The 22,922-nt window shown below is 40.1% G+C and overlaps 1 protein-coding gene across 4 annotated transcripts in view; it reads left to right on the top strand.

Annotated features, from left to right (window-relative positions):
* The window catches only part of efr3a (EFR3 homolog A (S. cerevisiae)), a 264,071-nt gene that overhangs the window by 173,986 nt on the left and 67,163 nt on the right, over nucleotides 1–22,922 (top strand). For all 4 annotated transcript variants that reach the window (XM_078540592.1, XM_078540593.1, XM_078540590.1 and 1 more), the window contains 3 exons: nucleotides 10,781–10,832; nucleotides 15,838–16,010; nucleotides 22,787–22,862. In XM_078540592.1, the coding sequence (XP_078396718.1) occupies nucleotides 10,781–10,832; nucleotides 15,838–16,010; nucleotides 22,787–22,862 (301 nt within the window). The remainder of the gene's footprint in view (nucleotides 1–10,780; nucleotides 10,833–15,837; nucleotides 16,011–22,786; nucleotides 22,863–22,922) is intronic.

Raw genomic sequence — 22,922 nt, 5'->3', positions numbered from 1 at the left:
TTCAGTTCCTCCCTCTCACTAAACCCTGTGTTCTCCAACATTTCTGTTATGTTATTTGTGTCCTCCTTTGTGAAGACAGAACCAAAGTATGTATTTAATTGGTCAGCCATTTCTTTGTTCCCCATTATAAATTCCCCTGTTTCAGACTGTAAGGGACCTACGTTTGTCTTCACCAATCTTTTTCTCTTCACATACCTGTAGAAACTTTTACAGTCAGTTTTTATGTTCCCCGCAAACTTACTCTCGTACTCTAATTTTCCCTTCTTAATCAATCCCTTGCTCCCCCTTTGCTGAATTCTAAACTAGTCCCAATCCTCAGGTCTGTTGTTTTTTCTGGCCAATTTGTATGCCTCTTCCTTGGATCTAATACTATCTCTAATTTCCCTTGTACGCCATGGTTTGGCCACCTTTCCTATTTTATTTTTGTGCCAGATAGGAATAAACAGTTGTTGCAGTTCACCCATGTTCTCTTTGAACGTTTGCCATTGCCTATGCACCATCATCCCTTTAAGTAACGTTTCCCAATCCATCATTGTCAACTAGCATCTCATACCATTGTAGTTTCCTTTATTAAGATTCAGGACCCTAGTCTCAGAATCAACTACATCGCTCTCCATCTTGATGAAGATTTCTATCATATTATGGTCGCTCATCCCCAATGGACCTCACGCAACTAGATTGCCAATTATTCCTTTCTCATTACACAATACCCAGTCTAGGATGGCCTGTTCTCTTGTTGGTTCCTCAACATATTCGTCCAGAAAACCGTCCCATATACACTCCAGGAATTCCTCCTGTACGATATTGTTACTAATTTGATTTGCCCAATCTATAGTATATTAAAGTCACCCATAATTACAGATGTTCCTTTATTGCATGCGTCTCTAATTTCCTGTTCAATGCCATTCCCAACATCACTACAGTTTGGGGATCTATATACAACCCCCACTAACGTTTTTTGCCCCTTAGTGTTTCTCAGCTCTACCCATACAGATTCCATAAAGTTGGAGCTAATATCTTTCCCCACTATTGCGTTAATTTCCTCTTTAGCCAGCAATGCAACTCCACCGCCTTTTCCTTTTTGTCTATTCTTCCTAAATACTTAATACCCCTGGATATTCAGTTCCCAGCCCTGGTCACCCTGCAGCCATGTCTCTGTAATCCCGACTATATCGTACCTGTTTACATCTATTTGCGCGGTTAATTCATCCACTTTATGGCCAATGCTCCTCGCGTTAAGGCACAAAGCCTTAAGACTTGTCTTTTTAACATTACTTGTCCCGTTCCCACTATTTTTCACTGAGGCCCTGTTTGATTCTTGCCCTTGATTTCTCTGCCTATCACTTATTCCCCTTTCTGCCTTTTGTTCTCGTCCTTGATTCCCCTTCCTCTGACTCCTTGCATCGGTTCCCATCCCCCTGCCATTTTAGTTTAAACCCTCCCCAACCACTCTAGCAAATATTCCCCCTAGGACATCAGTCCCGGTCCTGCCCAGGTGTAACCCGTCCAGTTTGTACTGGTCCTAATGTCCCAGGAATCTGAAACCCTCCCCTCCTCACTATCTCTTCAGCCACGTATTCATCCGATATATCCTGCTATTTCTACTCTGACTAGCACGTGGTACTGGTAGTAAACCTGAGATCACTACCTTTGAGGTCCTACTTTTCAACTTACTTCCTAACTCCTTATATTTTGCTATTAGGACCTCATCCTTTTTTACCTATGTCGTTTGTGCCAATGTGTACCACCACCGCTGACTGTTCACCCTCCCCCTTCAGAATGCCCTGTAGCCGTTCTGAGACATCGTTGACCCTAGAACCAGGGAGGCAACATACCATCCTGGAGTCTAACTTACAGCCACAGAAACACCTATCCATTCCCCTTACAATTGAATCCCCCATAACTATTGCATTCCCACACTTTTTACTCCTCCCCTGTGCAGCAGAGCCAACCGTGGCGCAACGAATTTGGCTGTTGCTCCTTTCCCCTGAGAGGCCATTTTCTCTCCAACAGTATCCAAAGCGGTAAATCTGTTTTGCAGGGGAATAGCCACAGGATATTCCTGCACTGCCTGCCTAGTCCTCTTGCTCTGCCTGGTGGTCACCCATTCCCTTCCTGCCTGTGGACTCTTAGCCTGCGGTGTGACCACCTCTCTATACGTGCTATCCACGATACTCTCCGCCTCGTGGATGCTCCACATTTGTCCCCAGCTGCCGTTCCAGCTCCAAAACCCAGGCTTCTAGGAGCTGCAGCTGGAGACACATCCCACACACGTACTGGCCCCGGGCACTGGAAATGTTCCTGGTTTCCCCCATAGAGCAGGAGGAGCACACCACGGCTTTGAGCTCTCCTGCCATGACTTACCCTTTTAAATTAAATTAAACCTTTTGGAAGATACTTTATTTCAAATAATATCAATTACCCTAGGGCCCTTTTCCCTACTCCTTGTTGTTACAGAATATAGCCCTTAGAAACGATGAACCACAAAATAAGACCTTAACAACTATATGTGATATAAGTAGCCAATATTTACCCGACCGTACGCACGGTACTCAAAGGATCACCTCCTTCCCTCCTCACCTCCTCCCTCGGTCACCAAATTCCAACTTAAGCACACTACTGCAGCCCAGAGCAGCACTCCAGTGATCCAATTCCTAGCACTGATCTCTCCTTAAAGATTTCAAAAAAAAAAGCTTCAGTATAAGGCTATGGATGCTTTGTGAGCCAGCTTTCTCCAAAACTATTTTGGAACAGCAGCTATTTTAGGGTAAGAAAAGTGACATACTTTTCCTTGGCGCCCACGTACTTTGTGTATGACAAGTGAAAATATGAAAGGACAAGGTAAGAAGTCAAAGAGAAATTGGGCCGTTAGAGAAACAGTGAAATTATATTAAGGAGCATAATGCAAAATAGTAAAACACCCTACAGGCGTGAAAATATAATAACAGTCTCAATAACAATAGGGATGTACAGGATAAAATCACAGATGACGATAGCAAAATGGCAGAAATATTAAATAATTATTTTGCTTTAGTATTTGCCAGGGAGGTAGATCAGGTGGGCATGGCATTGCAAAATAAGAATGGAAGTAATATTAACACATTTGAGGTAGAGGAGAAATATTAAATAAGCTAATCAAACTCAAAAGGGATAAACCTCCCGGTCCAGATAGATTGTGTCTGTACATTTTATAAGAACCTAGAAAAGAGCTGCAGAGGCAATACTACACATATTTAATAATTTGTTAGGAAAGGTGCAGTGCCAGAGCACTGACAGCTAACATTATTCCTATTTTTAAGAAGATGATAAAAAATCCACAGAGTTAAAGACCAATCAGCCTAATATCGGTAATAGGAAAAATAATGGAATCCTTACTAAAGGACAAAATAGATGAACACCTAGAAACCAAAAATATAATGAAGAACATTCAACATGGAATTCAAAAGGGAAAATCTTGTTTGATCAACCTCATTTAATTTTTGAAGAGGCAATGGAGGGTAAACTTATGTAATAGATGTAATTTATCTAGATTTCCAAAAGGCCTTTGAGAAGGTTCCATTTGATAGACCAATTAATAAGATCAGAGCATGTAAAGTCAGGGAATAAGCAGCAAAATAGATAGCTAGCAGATTGCAAGACAAAGTTGAGAAATAGGGTAAAGGGTAGCTACTTAGAGTGGCCGAAAGTGAGAAGTGGGGTCTCTCAAGAATCGGTGCTAGGACCATGGTTGTTTACGATTTACATTAATGATTTAGTCTTTGGAATCAAAGACACACCTTCTAAATTTGCGGATGATACCAAATTGGGAAGGGATGAGATGGTCAATACTGTGGGGCACTATACAAGATGGCATTCATAAACTGATGGGCACAGTATTTTGAGAGCAGAACATTTCCTTGGCCATTCATAACCTGAGTGGTTTGTTTCTAAATTTGTGATAAAAGAATAATAACTTTATTTGCATGGTTAAAGATGCTAAATTTTACATATACAGTATGATTTTTGACTCTGTAGAACTACTCCACTAATTATTCTGTTCTTGGAGAAACTATAACCCTAATTGTCGTACATTCAGCAAAATGGGGTTATAATTGTACGTGATGCAGAACAAACAGGATAGTCTTGCTGAATTTTACAGGCAGTTTTTAGACTCTGTGCATGTATAAAAAGCAAGATGGGCTGCTGAAACTCCTCAAACAGGCTGATCAGCTGCTCTTTTAAGGGTTGCTGCTCTCTCTTAAAAAGGGAGTTAATAGCAATCAAACTAGCATAAGGGACAATAGATACATGATCATGCGTGCAATGCCTGGCCTTTGGAGGTACTGCAGCAGGGTGCAGCAAAGGAGGGTGGTTCTGTTTGCTGCCTTCTGTAAAGGTCCAGGTAAAAGCTGCATGGTTGGGGGTTGCAGAATGAGTGAATGCAGTCTGTCAGGCCTGCCATACGTTATAGCAAATGAGAAAAACGTTGAGCAGCATCTTTAAAGTAGGTAGATAGAGGTGTCTTTGTATATGTGCATATTGTCCTTTTGACCAAGGCCTGGATCTAGTATAAATGTTTTACTTACACCCTTTGAGATGACCAGCACAACATGCACCCAACTTTAATGCTTTTTTGCAATGGATCTTGTTTCTACAGTTACTTGTTCAGATGTCTTTTATGTGAAACAATAGAGTCATGCACAGAGCTTTTCATAGGTATCAGCAAAACCATATGGTAGGAAAATCATTGTACCGGCTAACGTTGGAACATCCTGTGTAAGAAGGGCGATGGCAAATCATATGGGCGCTGCTCTGCATGCATTTACAAAGCTCTTCATAATTGTGCCCTGCCTCCAGTCCATGGTTGTTCGTAACCATTGGGAGAGATGGTGAACCAACATTGACTTTGAGCAGATGACTACTTTTTTTGGTCAGTCTGTGGAATCAAAAGACAGTTACAGTACAAAATACCATTCAACCTAATGTGTCTGTGCTGGCTTTCTGCGAAAGTAATTCAATTACCCCCACTTCTCTACTTTTCCCCGTAGCCCTGCAAATCTTTTCTCTTCAAAGAGGAATTGGATAATTATCTGAAAGCCACAGTTGAATCTGCATCCACAAACTCAGACAGTGCATTCCGATCATAACCACGCACTGCGTTAAAAAGTTTTTCTTTATGCCACCTCTTGTTCTTTTGCTAGTCACTTTAATTAATGCCCTCTGCTTCTTGACCCTTCCGCCAGTGGGGATAGTTTATCCCTATCTAGAAGAATTGGAAAAGGTAAGTTTGAGTGTCACATAGAAGCTAGGAGCAGGAGTAGGCCATTCGGCCCTTCGAGCCTACTCCGCCATTCAATATGATCATGGCTGATCCTCGATCTCAACGCCATATTCCTGCTTTCTCTCCATATCCCGCTAGCCTCTTATGTGGGACCTTATCGAAAGCCTTCTTGAAAGCCAAATACACCGCATTCCTTATCTATTCTACTAGTTACGTCCTCAAAAAAAACTCCAGTAGATTAGTTAAGCATGATTTCCCTTTCATAAACCCATGCTGACTTTGTCTAATCCCGTTAATGCTTTCCAAGTGCTCTGTTATCACGTCCTTTATAATAGACTCTAGCATTTTCCTCACTACTGATGTAAGGCTAACTGGTCTGTAATTCTGTTTTTTCTCTCCCTTTTTTAAATAGTGGGGTTACATTTATCACCCTCCAATCTGTAGGAACTGCTCCATAGTCTATAGAATTTTGGAAGATGACCACCAATGCATCCAATATTTCCAGGGCCACTTCCTTTAGTACCCTGGGATGTAGATTATCAGGCCCTGGGGATTTTTCAGCCTTTAACCCTATTAATTTCTCTAGCACTTTTTTTTTACAAATACCGATTTTCTTCAATTCCCACCTTTCACTAGACCCTTGGTTCCCTAACATTTCTGGAAAATTATCTGTGTCCTCTTTTGTGAAGACAGAATCAAAATATATGTTCAATTCTTCTGCCATTTCTTTGCTCCCCATTATAATTTCCCCCCTTTTCTGACTGTAAGGGACCTACAATTGTCTTTGCTAATCTTTTTCTCTTCACATATTTATGGAAGCTTTTGCAGTCAGTCTTTATGTTCCCTGCAAGTTTACTCTCATACTCCATTTTCCCCTTCTTGATCAATCTTTTTGTCCACTTTTGCTGAATTCTAAACAGCTCCCAATCCTCAGACTTGCTGCTTTTTCCTCATTGGATTTAATACTATCCCTAATTTATATTTTGTAATCTATGGTTGAGCCACCTTTCCTGTTATATTTTTGCACCAAACAGGAATGAATATTTGTTGTAATTCATGCATATGTTCCCAAATATCTTGTGTTTATGGTATTGACTAAATATTCTTTTTATTTCTCTTTTTGGGTAGAGTTGTTGAAAGGGTGTAGTTGATTATAGGGACCTGAAATATAGTCAACCAACTTGAATGGAGAGATGAGAGAAATGTTCTTGGGTCTACGACATTCAGGCATGCATATGGAAAGCCAAAGTTGTTACTGCAGGAGTAGTCCATTACTGTAGTAGTTGTCTAAATATCACATTCCCAATAGTGACCAATAACTTTGAGATATGAAATCCTAGTGATTTATTCAAAGGATCACATGACAAGATTTCACATTTTAATGCTTTTACTGTCATAAATCAAATAAAATCTACAGCAACTAAACATTACTTGGGCAACTGATACACTAAGCTACAGAAAAAATATCCCCCCTTAATTTGTTAAAATAATGGAAAACACTATGTCATGTTTATACGTTATATCCACTCTTGGTAGACATGTAGTCTTAAATTTAAAGTCCAACTCCTCCCAGCATTAACACGATCCCTTCTCCCTGCTTTCCCAAGGTGAATCTTCCAGTGTCCTTTTAAGCCAAATCCTCTTCACTCAACCCTTTGAGCATAATCAAATGGACTTCCTATTGTAAAGTTCTGTCTGGTGATTCCATGGTCACTATCTTTTCACAATCCCTGATTCCTTGGCCATGGGTTCTATCCTCACCAGCTCTTTGCTGGGTAGTTGACCTAAGAACAGTCCTTTTCTTCTGCTTGGCATAGTAGCACCTGTTGTGTGTTCTCTTTTTCCCAATTCCTTTGGACTGACTGACTCAGAGTCTGCAGCAGTAAGGCCAGCTGTTTTTCCCTTTGTGTCCCAGCGTTAATGCTCACATCTAACTTTGAATAAGTTTTGACCTGGGCCCTGTCTCCATAGCAACCAGGTCATTTAGGCTTATTGCCATGCAGAGTTTCGTACAACTTCACACCATCCCGCCCATTTCAGGGCATTATGTTTTGCCTTAAATTAAAAAGACAGTTTAAATATAATCATTTATAAAGCCTAGCAGTCATTATATAAAGTTAAGGATATTCCAATCTCCCTACTAGTGTGTCAGTTCCATGCTGTCCTGCTTTTCATCATCCTCTGCCTTTGGGCTGAACTTTACGCCCCAGCGAGGAGGAAGTTCTGCCTCCAAGAGCTTCCAGCTAATCAAATGGCTAGCAGTGTTACAGACTGTATACAGATAGTATTCACTGAAAGGCTAAGTATTGTACATCTAATCTCTGCCACTGCTACTTGCAGACTAACTACAAGTCATGGGACTAATACATCATATCCTGTCTGGAGGTGGTAGTGCTTGACAGTAGTTTAAGATACACCCCATTAAAGGTACATGTCATCATATCACTGTACCCAGCAGCGCCACTGGGAGTGTGCTGTGACGGAGCTGGAAAGAAAGGTGAGTCAGGGCTCTTGCATGGGCCAGGTTGGCAGGCCCTGATGAGGGGGGTAAGAGGAGAGTCGGCGAGGTTTGACAGGTTGACCGGGAGGGGAAGAGAGAAACAGTTGACGGAAGAGTTGACAGCTCAAGCATAAGGGGCCCGGAAAGGAGACACCCTCCCCTTGCCAGGTTTCACTTGGCAGTCTGAATAGTTGGAACTGGCCACCCCCATCGCGGGTACAATCCCAATGGTGGGAGGAGAGCCTTAAGTGGCCATTAATTGGTCTGCCATTTAGTGGGCTACCCAACACCTTCCCAACGACTGGTAGAATCTCAACAGATGTGGCCAGTGGCAGGTAAACAGCGCTACTTCCCTGATCCCCAATTTTACACTACCTCCCCACCTGCCATTCCGCCCTAGGGCGGAATTCCAGCCTATGGGTGCACACCCAATCCAGCATGTTCACTCTTTTGATGGCAATTTTTGATGAATACTTTGAATGGACTATGGGGTAACAACCCACTTGAGCATCCTAAATAGTGGCATGAGCTTCATTATATTTGCACTTTGCTACTGTGAGGGAGTTTCTTTTTGGGGTCATATGCCATGGCTATAAAGGGTACCCCTGGTCTCCCAATAGACATCTGTTTGCTCCATCAGAACTGTTAAATAATGCAGACACTCTGGACTGTCACACAATTGCTGCTCCCTACATAATGGGCATTAATGTGCAGAATTATACTTCTGTGATTGTACCTTTAAGAAATAACACCCTTTCTTGTCAATTAATGCGTTGAGGTTGAAATGTGGAACTCTGATGACCATATGGGTTCCATTTACAGCTGGATTCTTGGGAAGCCTGTCAGATGATAAAACTTTTGCTGCAAATAATGCAATAATATGGGAACTGCATTCCCATTCTTCCCGCTTTGACTTTAATTTTTACTGCAATTATGATTGTCAAGATTTGAGGAAAATGTGTCTACACCACTTTTGCCCTATTTATAACTAAGTAGATCTGTCAATTTACAATAAAATGACATTTAACAAATTTCATCTGATCTTCAGCGTGTGAGTAATGCTAGCTAGGTTGCATTTATTGACGAGGTGGTGATTGACCTTCTCTATGAATTGCCAAGGCTTTTCTTGTGATGGTGTTAGGGAATATCAGGAGTTTGACCCAACGTCAGTGTAGGCCCAGCCAAGGTATTTGGTGTATGTTTAGATATTTAGTTAATAAGCTTATTTGCATTTTCTCCATTGCGCAGCAGCCTTCATGTTCTGCAGCAGTATACCAACAGGTAGCTCAAATTTCTCAAGTTAGAGACGACAAAGGTGACGTGTTCTTTTTTCCTTTAAGTGGTGGAATCAGACATGGGACAGGATTTTAAAGTTGTTGGGGTTTCCCATTCTGGCACTAAAAAAATCGCGGTAAAACTCACCTCCACTCCGGCTGCTCTGCAGCCATTTAACATTCTGAGAACCATTAATTAGCTTGAGATGGACTTTCTCTCCCCATTTAGGGAGTAAATCCCAATCTGTTTGACTGGCAGGTCTCTGGTCCCAGCAGCGCCACTGTGAGTAGTGATCACTGTTGGCACTGCATTCAGTCCTGAAGAAGAGGAGCCAGATGACTGGTAAGATGGGTTGTTTTCGGTAGGGCAAGGATGGGAGGCTCTGCTGTGGGCTGGAGTGCAGAGGCCAGGAGGCTGGGGATCAGATGTTAGGTGCCTGGGGGTGGGGGAGCCTCTGATTGAAAAAGGGGGCATGTGATGGAGGCTCTCTCCCACTCCAGCCTTCCCACCCAAGGCTCAAGCAGGCTCGTTGCAGACCTCCAGCCAACCAAAAAAATAGCGACCTTAAAGTTCTGCTCATGGGACAGAGTTTGCCAAGATGTACTTTGTTACACAATATCAAACATTATTACTGAGTTTTAATGCAGCAGTCAGTTCCTTCTGGGGTCTGTCATGAAATTTTGCCCATTTAAATGAAGTATTCTACATGGATATGAAGATCGGTTTGTGCATTAGTCTATTTCAAACGGATGCAAAATTATCAGAGCCTGCAAAATCCCCCAGAAAATATTAAATTTGCTTTTGAAGCCCATTGTTTTCATCATATCCCACTGTTCTCCAGAGGTTTGTGTATATTCCCTGCCAAGCTTTTCATTTTTACTTTTCCTAATGAAAATTAGGCCCACAAAGTCATGGACTTGCTGATCCTCCCAGTAATACTATGTTTGATGCTGCTGTTCAAGGAAGTTGACTTTGCTTTAATTGTACTGAATCCCTGATTGTAGGGGAATTGTGGAAAAATGCTCCTGAGCATCAACACTTATTAAACACTATAGCATCATTTCTAAATAAGAATAACAGTAACTGTTTTTGTTCACTGAACTATGATACAAGTTCTCTGGTTACCTAAATTTAAGATTTATGTTAAGAGTGAATATTGTTATAAGCAGCATGGAATTTTTTTATTGGAAATTAATTAGCTGGCTTTATTTACTCCCCTTTTGAATGAATTTCATGATATTGAATAAATATGAAACTTAATTCTTCAAAGGAGACTGAAAGAATACATGAAAGTGCATTGCCTTTTTGGGAGAGTATAACTTTAGGATGAAATTGAGATGAGAGTGGTAATGCTAAAGTGGTACATAGGACTATAAGATTAGAGTTACCTGAGAACTAAGATTGTGGAACAAACGGCTTAAAATACAAATATTAGCTATTGACTGAATGGAATGCAATACAGATGTACTGTCTAATGTCATACTTGTTTATGATGAGCTGTTTTAAATCAGAATGTTTTTAAATTGTGATTTTAAAGGTTCCATTATTCATGTTGGGCAAATCATGTCATTTAATTTCCTTTTTAAAATTCTGTTTCTGGCTGTGATTAGCCCTAGCTCTGTGCATTTGATGCACACCGATCACTTTAATGTGATCTTTTCTGATCTCTTAAAATATTCAGTCATATGTTAACATGCAAAATAAATTACTTGACACAAGATTTTAAATCCTTATATCCTTTATAGAGAGCGGGGAACAAGAACCATCCAAGTCATGCTTCTGAGATCTCTCCTTATGGTAAGAATTAATTATGAAGCTCTAACCAAAAGTTGAAAAATTACTTTCATGGTATCTGTTCAATTAACTTGAACGTTAGTTGTTGAGGAAATAATTCTAGTCAGTAACCCATATAAGTCCCCCTTTCTGGTTCTGTGCTTAACACCATTTCAATTCCTAATCATAAAACAGATTAACCTACACACACTAATCATAGATATAACTTTAACTGTTCAGTGAGTAATAACTTTTTTGAAGTTTTTTTTCTTTTTTTTTGGAGACCGACAATTTTTGGTGCACTTCTCAATTCTGCTTCATATGTAGAATTTAACAGAAGTTTTCTATTTGTGCATGTTTTTACAGCAGGAACTATAGCAGTCAATTATCTTTAAAGTTCATACAATTTTAGCAAAAATGAGGCATGCAAAAAGAATTTCAGAATACAGTTGTAACACATTTTCCTGCATATATATGAAAGCATAATCTTGAAGTGCTTGATGTCATGGAGGGCTTTCAAAATGTTTGCAGCACAGCAGTAAGAAATCATAAGCGATGTAAGTTAAGTATGTATGCATTTGTGTTTTTGATGCATAATTCAATATATTTCCTTATAACTTGTGTACAGCAGGTGCCTTCTGCCCACAAATCATCTTTCCAGTGCTGGTGATTTTTGATCCTTCGTACTTATTGACTTTTTCCTGTTATATATTGTTGCATACTGTTGAGTAATTGCATACCATAGACATAGATGGTTCTGTGGAGCAAATGTCTGAACTGTTTCTCAGATTAGTCACCAGTTTGTTTCCCATTTATACATGAGGGACACTTGAAAGTAATTTGGTCTCCCTTCTGGCTGTTGAAAGTAGAAAATTTAAATTTAAAAACCTCTTTTGAAATGTCTTACTAGTTCCCAAGCTCCCTTCAACATTCCCCTGCCAACACTTGGTCAGCTTCAGCCTCTCACTGCCTGTTTTTCTCATTCTGCATTTTTCTTGGCCCAATCTGCAGCTTTCTCTCTAGAGCCTAGCAGTCTTTAGTACCTTTCCCAGTCTTGGTCACTGTCTCCACTATCTGCCTCCACCAGTCAGCAGACCTTGGCCTAGTCTCAGCCTGCAGCATGCTTCATGCTGCCCAACAGCTAGGCCTCAAGTGCAATTTCCTATATCTTTTAAAGATATGTGCATCTAAATTTTCCAAGTTGGTTTGCTGCTCTATCCCTTTTAAAGTGTTAATATTCAATGCACAAATTTTGTTCTTATCCTTCTTCCCAGCATACATCCCCTGACGTTTTTTCCCCATGCAATTTCATTTGACATTTATCTATTCAATCTACAAATGTAACTCTCCCCCCCTGAGGTTGCTTACAAGTGTTCTTCACATATATGCACGGCTGAGGGAATACTAAGGATTATATCCCTGCAGAGCCAAAACACCCCTTGTTCACTACTTTTTTCCTGTTCTTTATTTTCCTATTCATATTGCCAAATTCCTTTTAAATACACTATGCCTTAATCTTGACACCAGGCTTCCTGTATGGTCTCTTAACTGGCATTTGAAAATCCACATGCATGGCATGTACTACTTTCCTATCAGTATTGTTATTTCCACTAAGAAATCCTACAAGATTAGTTGGACAGAGCTTATCTTTGAGAAATCCACATTGACTGTCCTTTATTAACATGTCTTTTTATTACAGATTGTAAAGCTTTATATACAACTAACATTTGGCTGTTGGTCTATAGTTGGCTCATTTATTCCTTTGTCCCTTTTTGACCAGAGGTGTAACATTGGCAACCCTTGCATCATATCCAAGGACGTTTGCATAATTATACTCGAGTTTCCATTAGAGCATGGCACTTTCACCACTTGAGTTCCATGTAAAGTATTCTTCATTAAATTAATACTCTTGGATATGTACAGGAACTGGAAAAATAAACTAGAAAAGTAGAGTACAAGAACTCTGTCTTCACATTATTAATGCTTCATGCAGTGCAATTGCATTTTGAGAGAGGAAAGGAAATTTTTATATATTTTAGTTAATGAAGAAATGAGTAATAGCAGTTATAATTAGAACTTTCTTTTGAACAAGTTTAGAAATTATTTCACATTTACTAATATTCCAGCACATTTTTCGTCACTCTACATGTGTTGCTATCTAAACTCTAATTGTAACCTGAAAATATGATTTGAAGCTATCTACAATTTTTAGGGGGGACAGTTTAAGAATCAGAAGTCTCCATTTTAAGACTGAGATGAGAATTTTTTTCTCTGAGGGTCATTAGTCGGCGAAATTCTCTTCCCCAGAGAGCAGTGGAATATGGATCATTGAATTTATTTAAGGCTGAGTTAGATTTTTGATAGATAAGGGAGTTGAGGGTTATGGGAGGCAGATGGGAAAGTAGAGTTCAGGCAACAACCAGATCAGCCAAGATATTATTGAATTGTGGAGCAGACCCGAAGGGCTTAGTGGCCTACTCCCAAGTCCTAGGTTCCTATGTAAACAGTTGACTGTATACAGCAATGGCTGTAGGCACTGACAACATCTCAGAAGTAGTACTGAAGACTTGTGCTCCAGGTCTAGCTGTGCCCCTAGCCAAGCTGTTCCAGTACAACTCTGACACTGGTATCTACCTGACGATGTGTAAAATTGCCTAGTTTTGTCTTGTCCACAAAAAAACAAGACACATTCAATCTGGCCAATTACTGCCCCATCATTACTCGATCATCAGGAAAGCGATGGAAAATGTTATCAACAATGCTTTCAAGCAGCATTTACAGAGCAATAACCTGTTCACTGATGCTCAGTTTGGGTTCTACCAGGGCCATTCGGCTCCTGACTTCATTACAGCCTCAGTCTAAACATGAACAAAAGAGCTGAACTGCAGAATTGAGGTGAGAGCGACTGCCCTTGACATCAAGGCAGCATTTGACTGAGTGTGGCATCAAGGAATCTTAGCAAAATTGACGTCAATGGAAATCAGAGGGAAAATGCTCCACTGGTTGGAGTCATGCAGAGGCACAATTGAGGCGTCCGAGGGAGCGCACAAACCTCCAAACAACCCATCTACCTAATCCTTTAAGCAAGTCCTGTCTTGCATGTGGCAGAGTCTACAGATCAAGCATTGGACTTATCGGTCATTTCAGAACCCATTGAATTGGAGTGGAAGCAGGTCATCCTCAACCACAAGAGGCTGCCTAAGGAGAATACCTAGCACAAAGGAAAGTGGTTGTGGTGTTAGAGGCCAATCATCCAAGCCCCAGAACATCATTGCAGGAATTCCTCAGGATACTGTCCTAGGCCCAACCATCTTCAGCTGCTTCATCAATGACTTTCCCTCCATCATAATGTCAGAAGTGGGAATGTTCGCTGATGATTGCAGTGCTCAGTACCATTCATGACGCCTCTGATACTGAAGCAATCTGTATCCATGTACGGCAAGACTTGAACAATATTTAGGCTTGGGCTGATAAGTAGTAAGTAAAATTCACACCACACACAAGTACCAGGCAATGATCATATTCAACAAGAGAGAATCTAGCACCTCCCCTTTGACATTTAATAGCATTACAATAATTGAATCCCCCACTATCATCATTCTGCTACCATTGACCAGAAACTGAACTGGACCAGTTGTAGAGAAATACTGTGGCTACAAGAAACTGGGAGTTTTGCGGTGAGTAACTCACCTGCTGACTTTCCGTTGTCTGTCCACCATCTACAACGCACAAGTCAGGAATGTGATAAAATTCTCTCCACTTGCATGGATGAGTGTAGTTCCAACAGAAGCTCGACACTATAGAAGATGGGGCAGCTCGTTTGGTTGACATTTCATCCACCACTTTAAACATTTGCTCCTCCAACATTGACACACACTGGCAGCAGTGTGTACCATCTACAAGATGCACTGCAGCAACTCACCAAGCCTCCTTTAACAAACACGTGAACTCGACCACCTAGAAGGGCAAGAGCCGCAGACGCATTGGAACATTAGCACTTGCAGGTTCCCCTCCAAACCACATACCTTCCTAACTTGGAACTATATCAGCATTCCTTTACTGCCATAGAGTCAAAATCCTGGAACTCCCTCCCAACACCAAATGGACTGTACCGGCTCAAGAAGGCAGCTCACCACCTCCTCCAGGGCAATTAGGTATGGGCAGAAAATGCTGGCCTTGCCAGAGTAGCTCACATTCCATAAATTAATGAAAAAAAATCCCCTCTCCTCTCCAAACTGAATGAATGGGGTCTTGCTTCTATTTTGCATTTCTACACTGGCTCCATTAAGATTGGAAACTCTTACAAATAATGAATTGCATCCATTTTAATGCATATAAATTCATGTGTGGTGTTAATGTTCAAGCACTGAGGCATATTCAGCTATTTCCAGATGATTAGAGGGTTTCTATATATTGCCTTAGAAAATGATCAAAATGGTGTAAAGATAAAATTCAGGGGACAAAAATCAAGGGAAATCAGCAATGGATCCAAATATAGAACATCTGTAGCATCCTATGGACCAACAGGTTGACTATATGCAATCCCAATAAAAAGAGGCCAGAAGAACAATTAATCGATAGATGTTGGCACACTTTGGCAGAAGCTTTTTTGCAATCTGTGAGATGTGATCAATAGATTAGTGTTTTTGTTATTTTTCCATGTGGGAATATATTGCAAGCCTGAAACATAATTATAGAGCAAGGAGCCATTATTGCCATTTTACAACTAATCTTTACTCTGAAAATTTATGCAGCAGAGATCTGTTTCACCAACATTGGTACAGAAAGCCAGGACCAAAAAAAAACACTTCTAATTTTAGCAGTAGATGTACACAAGAAATCAGCAGCTTATTTTGATAAAGGTGTCTCTGAAATAAGCATCTTGCTAATCAGAAATGCGAGGATGAACTAGAGGACGAGTGAACTGGAAGAAGAATGGCTCATTCGGCCTGTCTTTTTAAAAGCCTGTAGAAATCTGAAGAAGACTTGGGGTAATGAATTTATTTGTTTACTCTCTCATTAATGCTAGGTGACTTCAGGGTATAAAGCCAAAAGTATAGCAGCTGCGCTTCCGTCTCCATTTTTAGAGCCCATACTATCAGTTTCTCTAATGGAAGATAGTGAACTAAGGCAACTCGTGCTACTCATTCTACATAATCTTATCGATCGTCATGAGAACAAGGCAAAACTCAAAGGAATGAGGTAATTTTTTTTGTTAGAATAACTCTATGTATGGATGCTTGTATATTTTGTTCATGTGTGTCCTCTACTTGAATGAGAAACACAAACTTCCTGTTGCAATATGAATTATCTCACAGTGAAGATCTTGTAAATGTGACCCTGTTCATTTTTTTAAAAAAAACATTATTTGTAAGAAAGGAATACAATACTGACAAAATCTGGCTGGATCTTTATATGGAGATAAAATCATTCTAGAATTTGAGCAAATTAAAATCTCAAACAGTTTCTTCTAAAGGGAAGACTGGTTTATGCAGACATTTTTGAAGATCGAATTACTATGGAAATTTTACTGACACTTTTGGATGCTATAAAATAGTTTGTTCTTGCATGAATCAAAAAGAAACTTGCATATAGCTTGGCTTCCCTAACTTTGCATATAATTCCCTCATATGGATTATACATTATTCCCCTCCTGCCCGTATAAGGTGCAGTTAATTGTATCATATGTCACAATCACAGAATTATTACAGCATTGAGGCTTTTTGGCCAATTATGTCTGCACTGGCTCACTGAATGAGCAGTTGCCTCAGTGCCATTCTCCCACTTCCTCCCTGTAACCCTGCATATTCTTCCTTTTCAAATAACTGTCTACTTCCCTTTTGAATGTGTCAACTGAACCTGCCTCAACCACACACTCTCTGGCAGTGCTTTCCAAACCTTAACCACTCCCTGCATGAATAAGTTTTCTCTTGTATCGTTTTTGCTTCTTTTGCCAAATACTTTAAACCTGTGCCCTCTCGTTTTTGATCCTTTCATGAGTGGGAATAGTTTTTTCCTATCTACTCTATAAAAATCATGCATGATCTTGATTACCTCTATCAAATCTTCTCTGTTGTCTTTTCTCCAGGGAAAACAGACCCAACTTCTCCAATCTATCTTCATAACTGAAGTTCTTCATCCCTAGAACCATTCTTGCAATTTTTTTCTGCGCTCTCTCCAATGCTTTCACATCCTTCCTAAAGTGCAGCACCCAGAATTGGACGCAGTACTCCAGCTGAGGTTGACCGAGTGCCTCAAACAAGCTCAACATAACCTCCTTGCTCTTTTAACCTATGCCCCTATTAATAAAGCCTAGGATACTGTATGCCTTATTAACTGCTCTCTTCTGCCACCTTCAATAATTTCTGTGCATGGACACCCAAGGCCCTGTGCTGCTCCCTTTAGAATTGTACCCCTTTATGTTATATTGCCTCTCCATGTTCCTCCTACCAAAATGAATCATTTCACATTTCCTCTGCATTGAACTTCATCTGCCACCTGTCTGCCATTCCACCCATTTGTCTATGTCCCTTTCAAATTCTACATTATCCTCATCACAGTTCACAATGCTTCAAAGTTTCATATCATCAGCAAACTTTGAAATTGTGCCCTCTACACCAAGGTCTAGGTCATTAGTATATATCTGGAAAAGCAAGAGTCTCAACTCCAACCTCTGAGGAACTCCACTACAAACCTTCCTCCAGTCTGCGAAACACCTATTAACCAACACTTGCTGTTTCCTGTCACTCAGCCAATTTCATACCTATGTTGCTACTGTTCCTTTTATCCATGAACTCTCAAGTCTGTTGGTCTGTTGTGTGGCACTGAATCAGATGCCTTTCATAAGTCTATGTACATGAAATTAACAGCTTTGCCCACATCAACCTTCTCTGTTAATTCTTCAAAAACACTCCAAGTTAGTTAAACATGATTTTCCTTTGAGAAACCTGTGTTGACTTTCCTTAATTAACCCACATTTGTCCATGTGATTATTAATTTTGTCCCGGATTATTTTTCTCGAAGTTTCCCCACCACCGAAGTTAAACTGATTGGTCTGTAGTTGCTGGACTTATCTTTACACCCTTTTTTGAACAACCGTGTAACTTTTGCAATTTTCTAGTCCTCTGGCACTACCCGGCTCAAAGGAAGGTTAAACAATTATGGCCAGTGCCTCCGTAATTTCCACTCCCACTTCCCTCGGTGTCCTTGGATGCATTTCATCCGGCCCTGGTGCCTTATCAGCTTTAAGTGCAGATAGCCTCTCCAATACTGCCACCCTATCAATTTTAAATCCTTTTGTGGCTGAGTTACCTCCTCTTTCACCTGGCCTGGTAAAGGCAGATGCACATTATTCATTTAATACCTTAGCAATGCCCACTGCCTCCATGTATAAATCCCCTTTTTGGTCCGTAATCGGCCCTACTCCTTTTACCACCCTTTTACTATTTATGTGCCTCTAGAAGACTTTGGGATTCCCTGTTGTGTTGGATGCCAGTCTCTTTTCATACTCCCTCTTTGTTTCTCTTATTTGCTTTTACACATCCCCTCTGAACCTTCTATATTCAGCCTGCTTCTGAATTGTATTTTCTATCTGACATCTGCCATAAGCACACTTTTTCTTCTTTATCTGAATTTCTATCTCTCTCGTCATCCAGGGAGCTCTGGCTTTATTTGCCTTATCTTTCCCTTTTGAGGGGATATACCTTGACTGTGCCTGAACTCTCCCTCCTTTGTATGTAGCCCATTGGTCAGCTACCACTTTTCCTGCCAACCTTTGACTCCAATTAATTAGATCCAGATCCATTCTTACCCCATTGAAGTTGGCTTTCCCCCTGTTAATTATTCTTACTCTGGATTGTCTTTGACCTTTTCCATAGTCAGTCTAAACCTTATATAATACAATGACCACTGCGCCCTAAATATTGTCCTACTGACACTTGATCCACTTGGCCTCCCTCATTCCCAAGAACCAGGTCTAGCAGTGCCTCCTCTTGCATTGGACTGGAAATATACTGCTGTAGAAAATTTTCCTGGACACACTCCAGAAGCACTTGTCTCCCTGAACTTTACACTACTACTATCCCAGTCTATGGTTAGATAATTAAAGTCCCCCATCATGACAACGCTAACTTCTGCAACTCTCTTTGCAAGTTTGTTCCTCTACATCCTTCGATGTAATTGGTGGCCTATAGATTATACGGAGCAATGTAATTGCATCCTTTTTATTCCTTAGCTTCAGCCAAATCAATCTGCCCTTGACTCCCTGGGACATCATCTTTCTCCAGCACTGTAATGCTCTCCTTAATCAATACTGCCACCATTCCCTCTTTTCTTCTTTTCCTATCTCTCCTGAGCACCTTGCATCCAGGAATATTTAGCACCCAGTCCTGCCCCCCTTTGAGCTAGGCCTCTGTTATAGCCACAATATTGTATTTGGCAATCTGCACCTGTTACAACCAATCTTATTTTCCACATACAATCTGTCCATTCACAGACCTGCACAGTAACCCTTATTCAGACTTCATTACTTTCTCCCACAGTCTGACCACACCTAATAACTTGCTCTTCCCTACTCTGCCTGTATTCTGTGCACCTTGGTATTCCTCTCTGATATTATCTCCTGGTTGCCATACCCCTGCCAACTTAGATAAAGTTTCCCCAATAGCACCAGGAAGGAGCTCAGCCCCTGCTCTATTCAGGTGCAACCCTTCTGGCCTGTACAGCTCCTGTTTTCACCCCAGGGATGGTCCCTATGTCCCAAGAATCTAAAACACTTCCTCCTGCACCATCTTTCCAGGCACACTGCAGCCCTGCCATTTCTCTGTTAGTTAATAACCTTGTTACTTCTAATAAATCTTACTACGAGTAAACCTTTATCAGTACCAATAAATTTTATTACTTATTACTAATAAATCTTATTATCTTCCCATTTGCACGTGGCATTGAGTGTAATCCAGAGATCACTACTTTTAACATCCTGCTTGCTAATTTCCAATCTAGCTCCCTAAATTCTGACTGCAGGACCACATCCATCTTTCTGCCTATGTCATTTGTACCCATGTGGACCATGACTGCTGGTTACTCACCCTCCCTCTTCAGGGTCTCTGCTCAGTGACATCCTTGATCCTGGCACCAAGAAGGTAACAAACACAGCATCTTGGATTCACGTTTGCAGCTGCAGAGATGCCTATCTATTCCTGTAACTATGGAATCACCTATCAGTATTGCTCTTCCACTCTTGTACCCACCCTGTACAGCTGAACCACCCGTGGTGCCTTGGACTTGGCTTTGATCATTATTTGAGTATCATTCTCATCAGTATTCAGAACTAAATACTGGTTGGAGAGTGGGATGCACTCAGGGGGCTCGCACCACCTGTCTGTTTCTACTTGATTGTCTGGTGGTCATTTATTCCCCCTCTCCCTGTACACTCTTAAGCTGCAGAGTGACCACATCTAAAAACGTGCTAATCAAGAAGCCTTCAACCTTTCAGATGCATCACTGTGATGCCAGCTGCTGCTCAAGTTCCAAAACACAGAGCTCAAGCTGCTGCAACTGACGACACTTGTGGCACAAATGGCTATCCAGGACATGGAAAGTGTCCTGATGTTTCCACAGAGCACGGGATATGCACTCCAGAGGTTGGAGCAACCCTGCCATTTCTCTGTTAGTTAATAACCTTGTTACTTCTGATAAATCTTATTACTGCGAATAAACCTTTATCAATACTAATAAATTTTATTAATATCAATAAACCTTACCAATTTTAATAAACCTTACTATTATTGAGAAATCCCACTAATACTTAATACACCATACTGGTAGTAATAAGCCTTATTTTTTTTAAAAAGACCACTTTATTCTCTGGATAAAATAAATATGAAATACTGTTATGACATGGCAGATGATGTGTGCCAAGCAAACCAAATCCACAAGGGAAAGTTGGTCATGCTATCACAACGGTTATACAATTTGTATTTGTTATGAGGAGATGTGTGCACTGACTTCAGAAATAATGAGTCTACCAAGAACTTTAGAGATTTTAAAAATTAAATTAAAATAGTTGTTAATAAAATAAAAGATTTCAAGCACACACATAAGAATGCAATCACTTAATACTATAACTCCTAAAATTCCTAACTAACCTGACTCCCAGTTACACACCCCCTTTAAGGCAATAGTCCAAAATAAATTTTAGATTTTTTTTTTTAAAACCCAGTGAGTTAACACAGTATCCATTTGACAGTGGAATTCCAAATGGCTTTCTCCAACTTTAGCTACTAGACGCAGCAGACTTATGCACAAATGGCTGGAGGCTACTTCAAGGTTGTTTCTCACACACCTGTTAGATCTTACATGGCCCCCAAAATAGCCTTTCTTTCTCCTTATATACGTTTTTCTCTCTTTAATATGTAAATTCTACTGTTCCATCTGTCTTTGGAGCTGTACCTTTCCCATTATATAAAGCTCTCATGTTGCCAATATTGTCAGTAACATTTGGGAAAAATGAACACTACCTAGCCTTGCTTATCTGGCTAGATGTAAATATACTAACATCCCTTTGAAATCCAAACAATCCCTTCGCTTATCTAAAAATGCAAATTCCCTTTACACCATATATGCTAAGACAGCATCCATGTTTACTCATTAGCATTTCAAGTACATTCCTACACCTAGCTTCTTTTGATAATTTCAAGCTTTCAGTCTACCTGACTCCAAATGTAATTAAATCACACAGGCAGAACCATCTACACTCACACCCATAAACCTACTTTACAACAAACCAGAATAATATTATGAAAATTAGTATACTTCGTAACAAATACTCACCAGCCAATCACCTTTCTGCTTTCTTCTGATGTCACACCTCTATTTTTCTTTCTGAATGTGGCCTTTGACTGGCAGTAAGAAAACCAACTGTTCATATCCTGCTCTGGTCTTTCTCTTTCTTGCTGCTCGCCAACTGAATGCTCGTCTTCTCCACGCTGTTTATATCCCCATTCCTGGTTTCATGTTCTCCCTCTGCTCACTGACTCAATATGTATAGTAACAGCTTTCATATAACAATAATGATGGCTTTCTCATTGATCATGTGTCTGGTGTTCAAAATTACAACAATAAAAATTGGCGCTTGGGAAATCTGCATGTTAAAAAATGCGTTGAAGGACAAAGCGCACAAACTATAGCAATTCAGTTGACAAGTTCCCCTTTTTTTCACAACTCCATGGAAAATATACTTAAATTTCAGAGAGGCATTTTATGCAATCAAGCAAATACTGTTCTGCTTGATATTGAATACAAATGATAGGTAAAGGTCCAGATGCTATGTAAGTGCAAATTGGTTTGGTTGGTAGGACAGCCCTGCTTTAGATAGAAATTAAAGCAAAGCATGCTGGAAATGCACAGCAGTTGGTTCAAAATCTGAAAAAGTAATAAATATATCAAATGTGACATTCAACAGAAAAACTGTGGTCTGACATAGCAGTACTGTTGTATTACACCCCTGTAAAACATATGCAGGTATCAAACCAGTACCAGCAGTATAGACAGGTTTATTAGAGCTAGTCATAAGTATAACACTAAAGTCTAATCTTATAGTATGCCAGTATAGTGTTGAATTGTAATATCTCGCAAAGGTATTTTGGTTGGAGGCACTGCTGCTTTTTCAATATTATACATTATATAGTAATTGTTGTGCATTGTTTAAAGATCTACAGTTCCATTTATATTTTGGGAATGCTCTTTGTACATAGTAACGGTCTAGCAACAAATTAAATGTGTTTTCTTTAATTTCATATAAAGGTTGTGTACCTGCTGGCATCATTGGTACAAAAGCAACTATGTCACTAGCCTAGTCAGATACAGCCATAATTAAAACAATATAAAAATTATTTCAAAAACACATTTGAGATCTATGATATTGTTTATGTTGAAGTGCTATGCAATTATCCACTAGTATTGTCATTCTTTTTTATTAGAATCATCCCTGATGTTTCAGCGTTGAAGATAAAAAGAGACAAGAGCTCAAAGCAGGACATAAGTTTCATGAAAAAGGTAGTTAAAGATGATATTATGCAGACTCATTTAGCTTATAAATGAGCAGCTAATTAAAAA

The sequence above is a fragment of the Cetorhinus maximus genome, chromosome 4 (assembly GCF_964194155.1).
Source record: "Cetorhinus maximus chromosome 4, sCetMax3.hap1.1, whole genome shotgun sequence".
Lineage (NCBI taxonomy): Eukaryota > Metazoa > Chordata > Chondrichthyes > Lamniformes > Cetorhinidae > Cetorhinus > Cetorhinus maximus.
The sequence above is the reverse complement of the archived record's forward strand: the minus strand, read 5'-3'. Positions and strand labels throughout refer to the sequence as shown.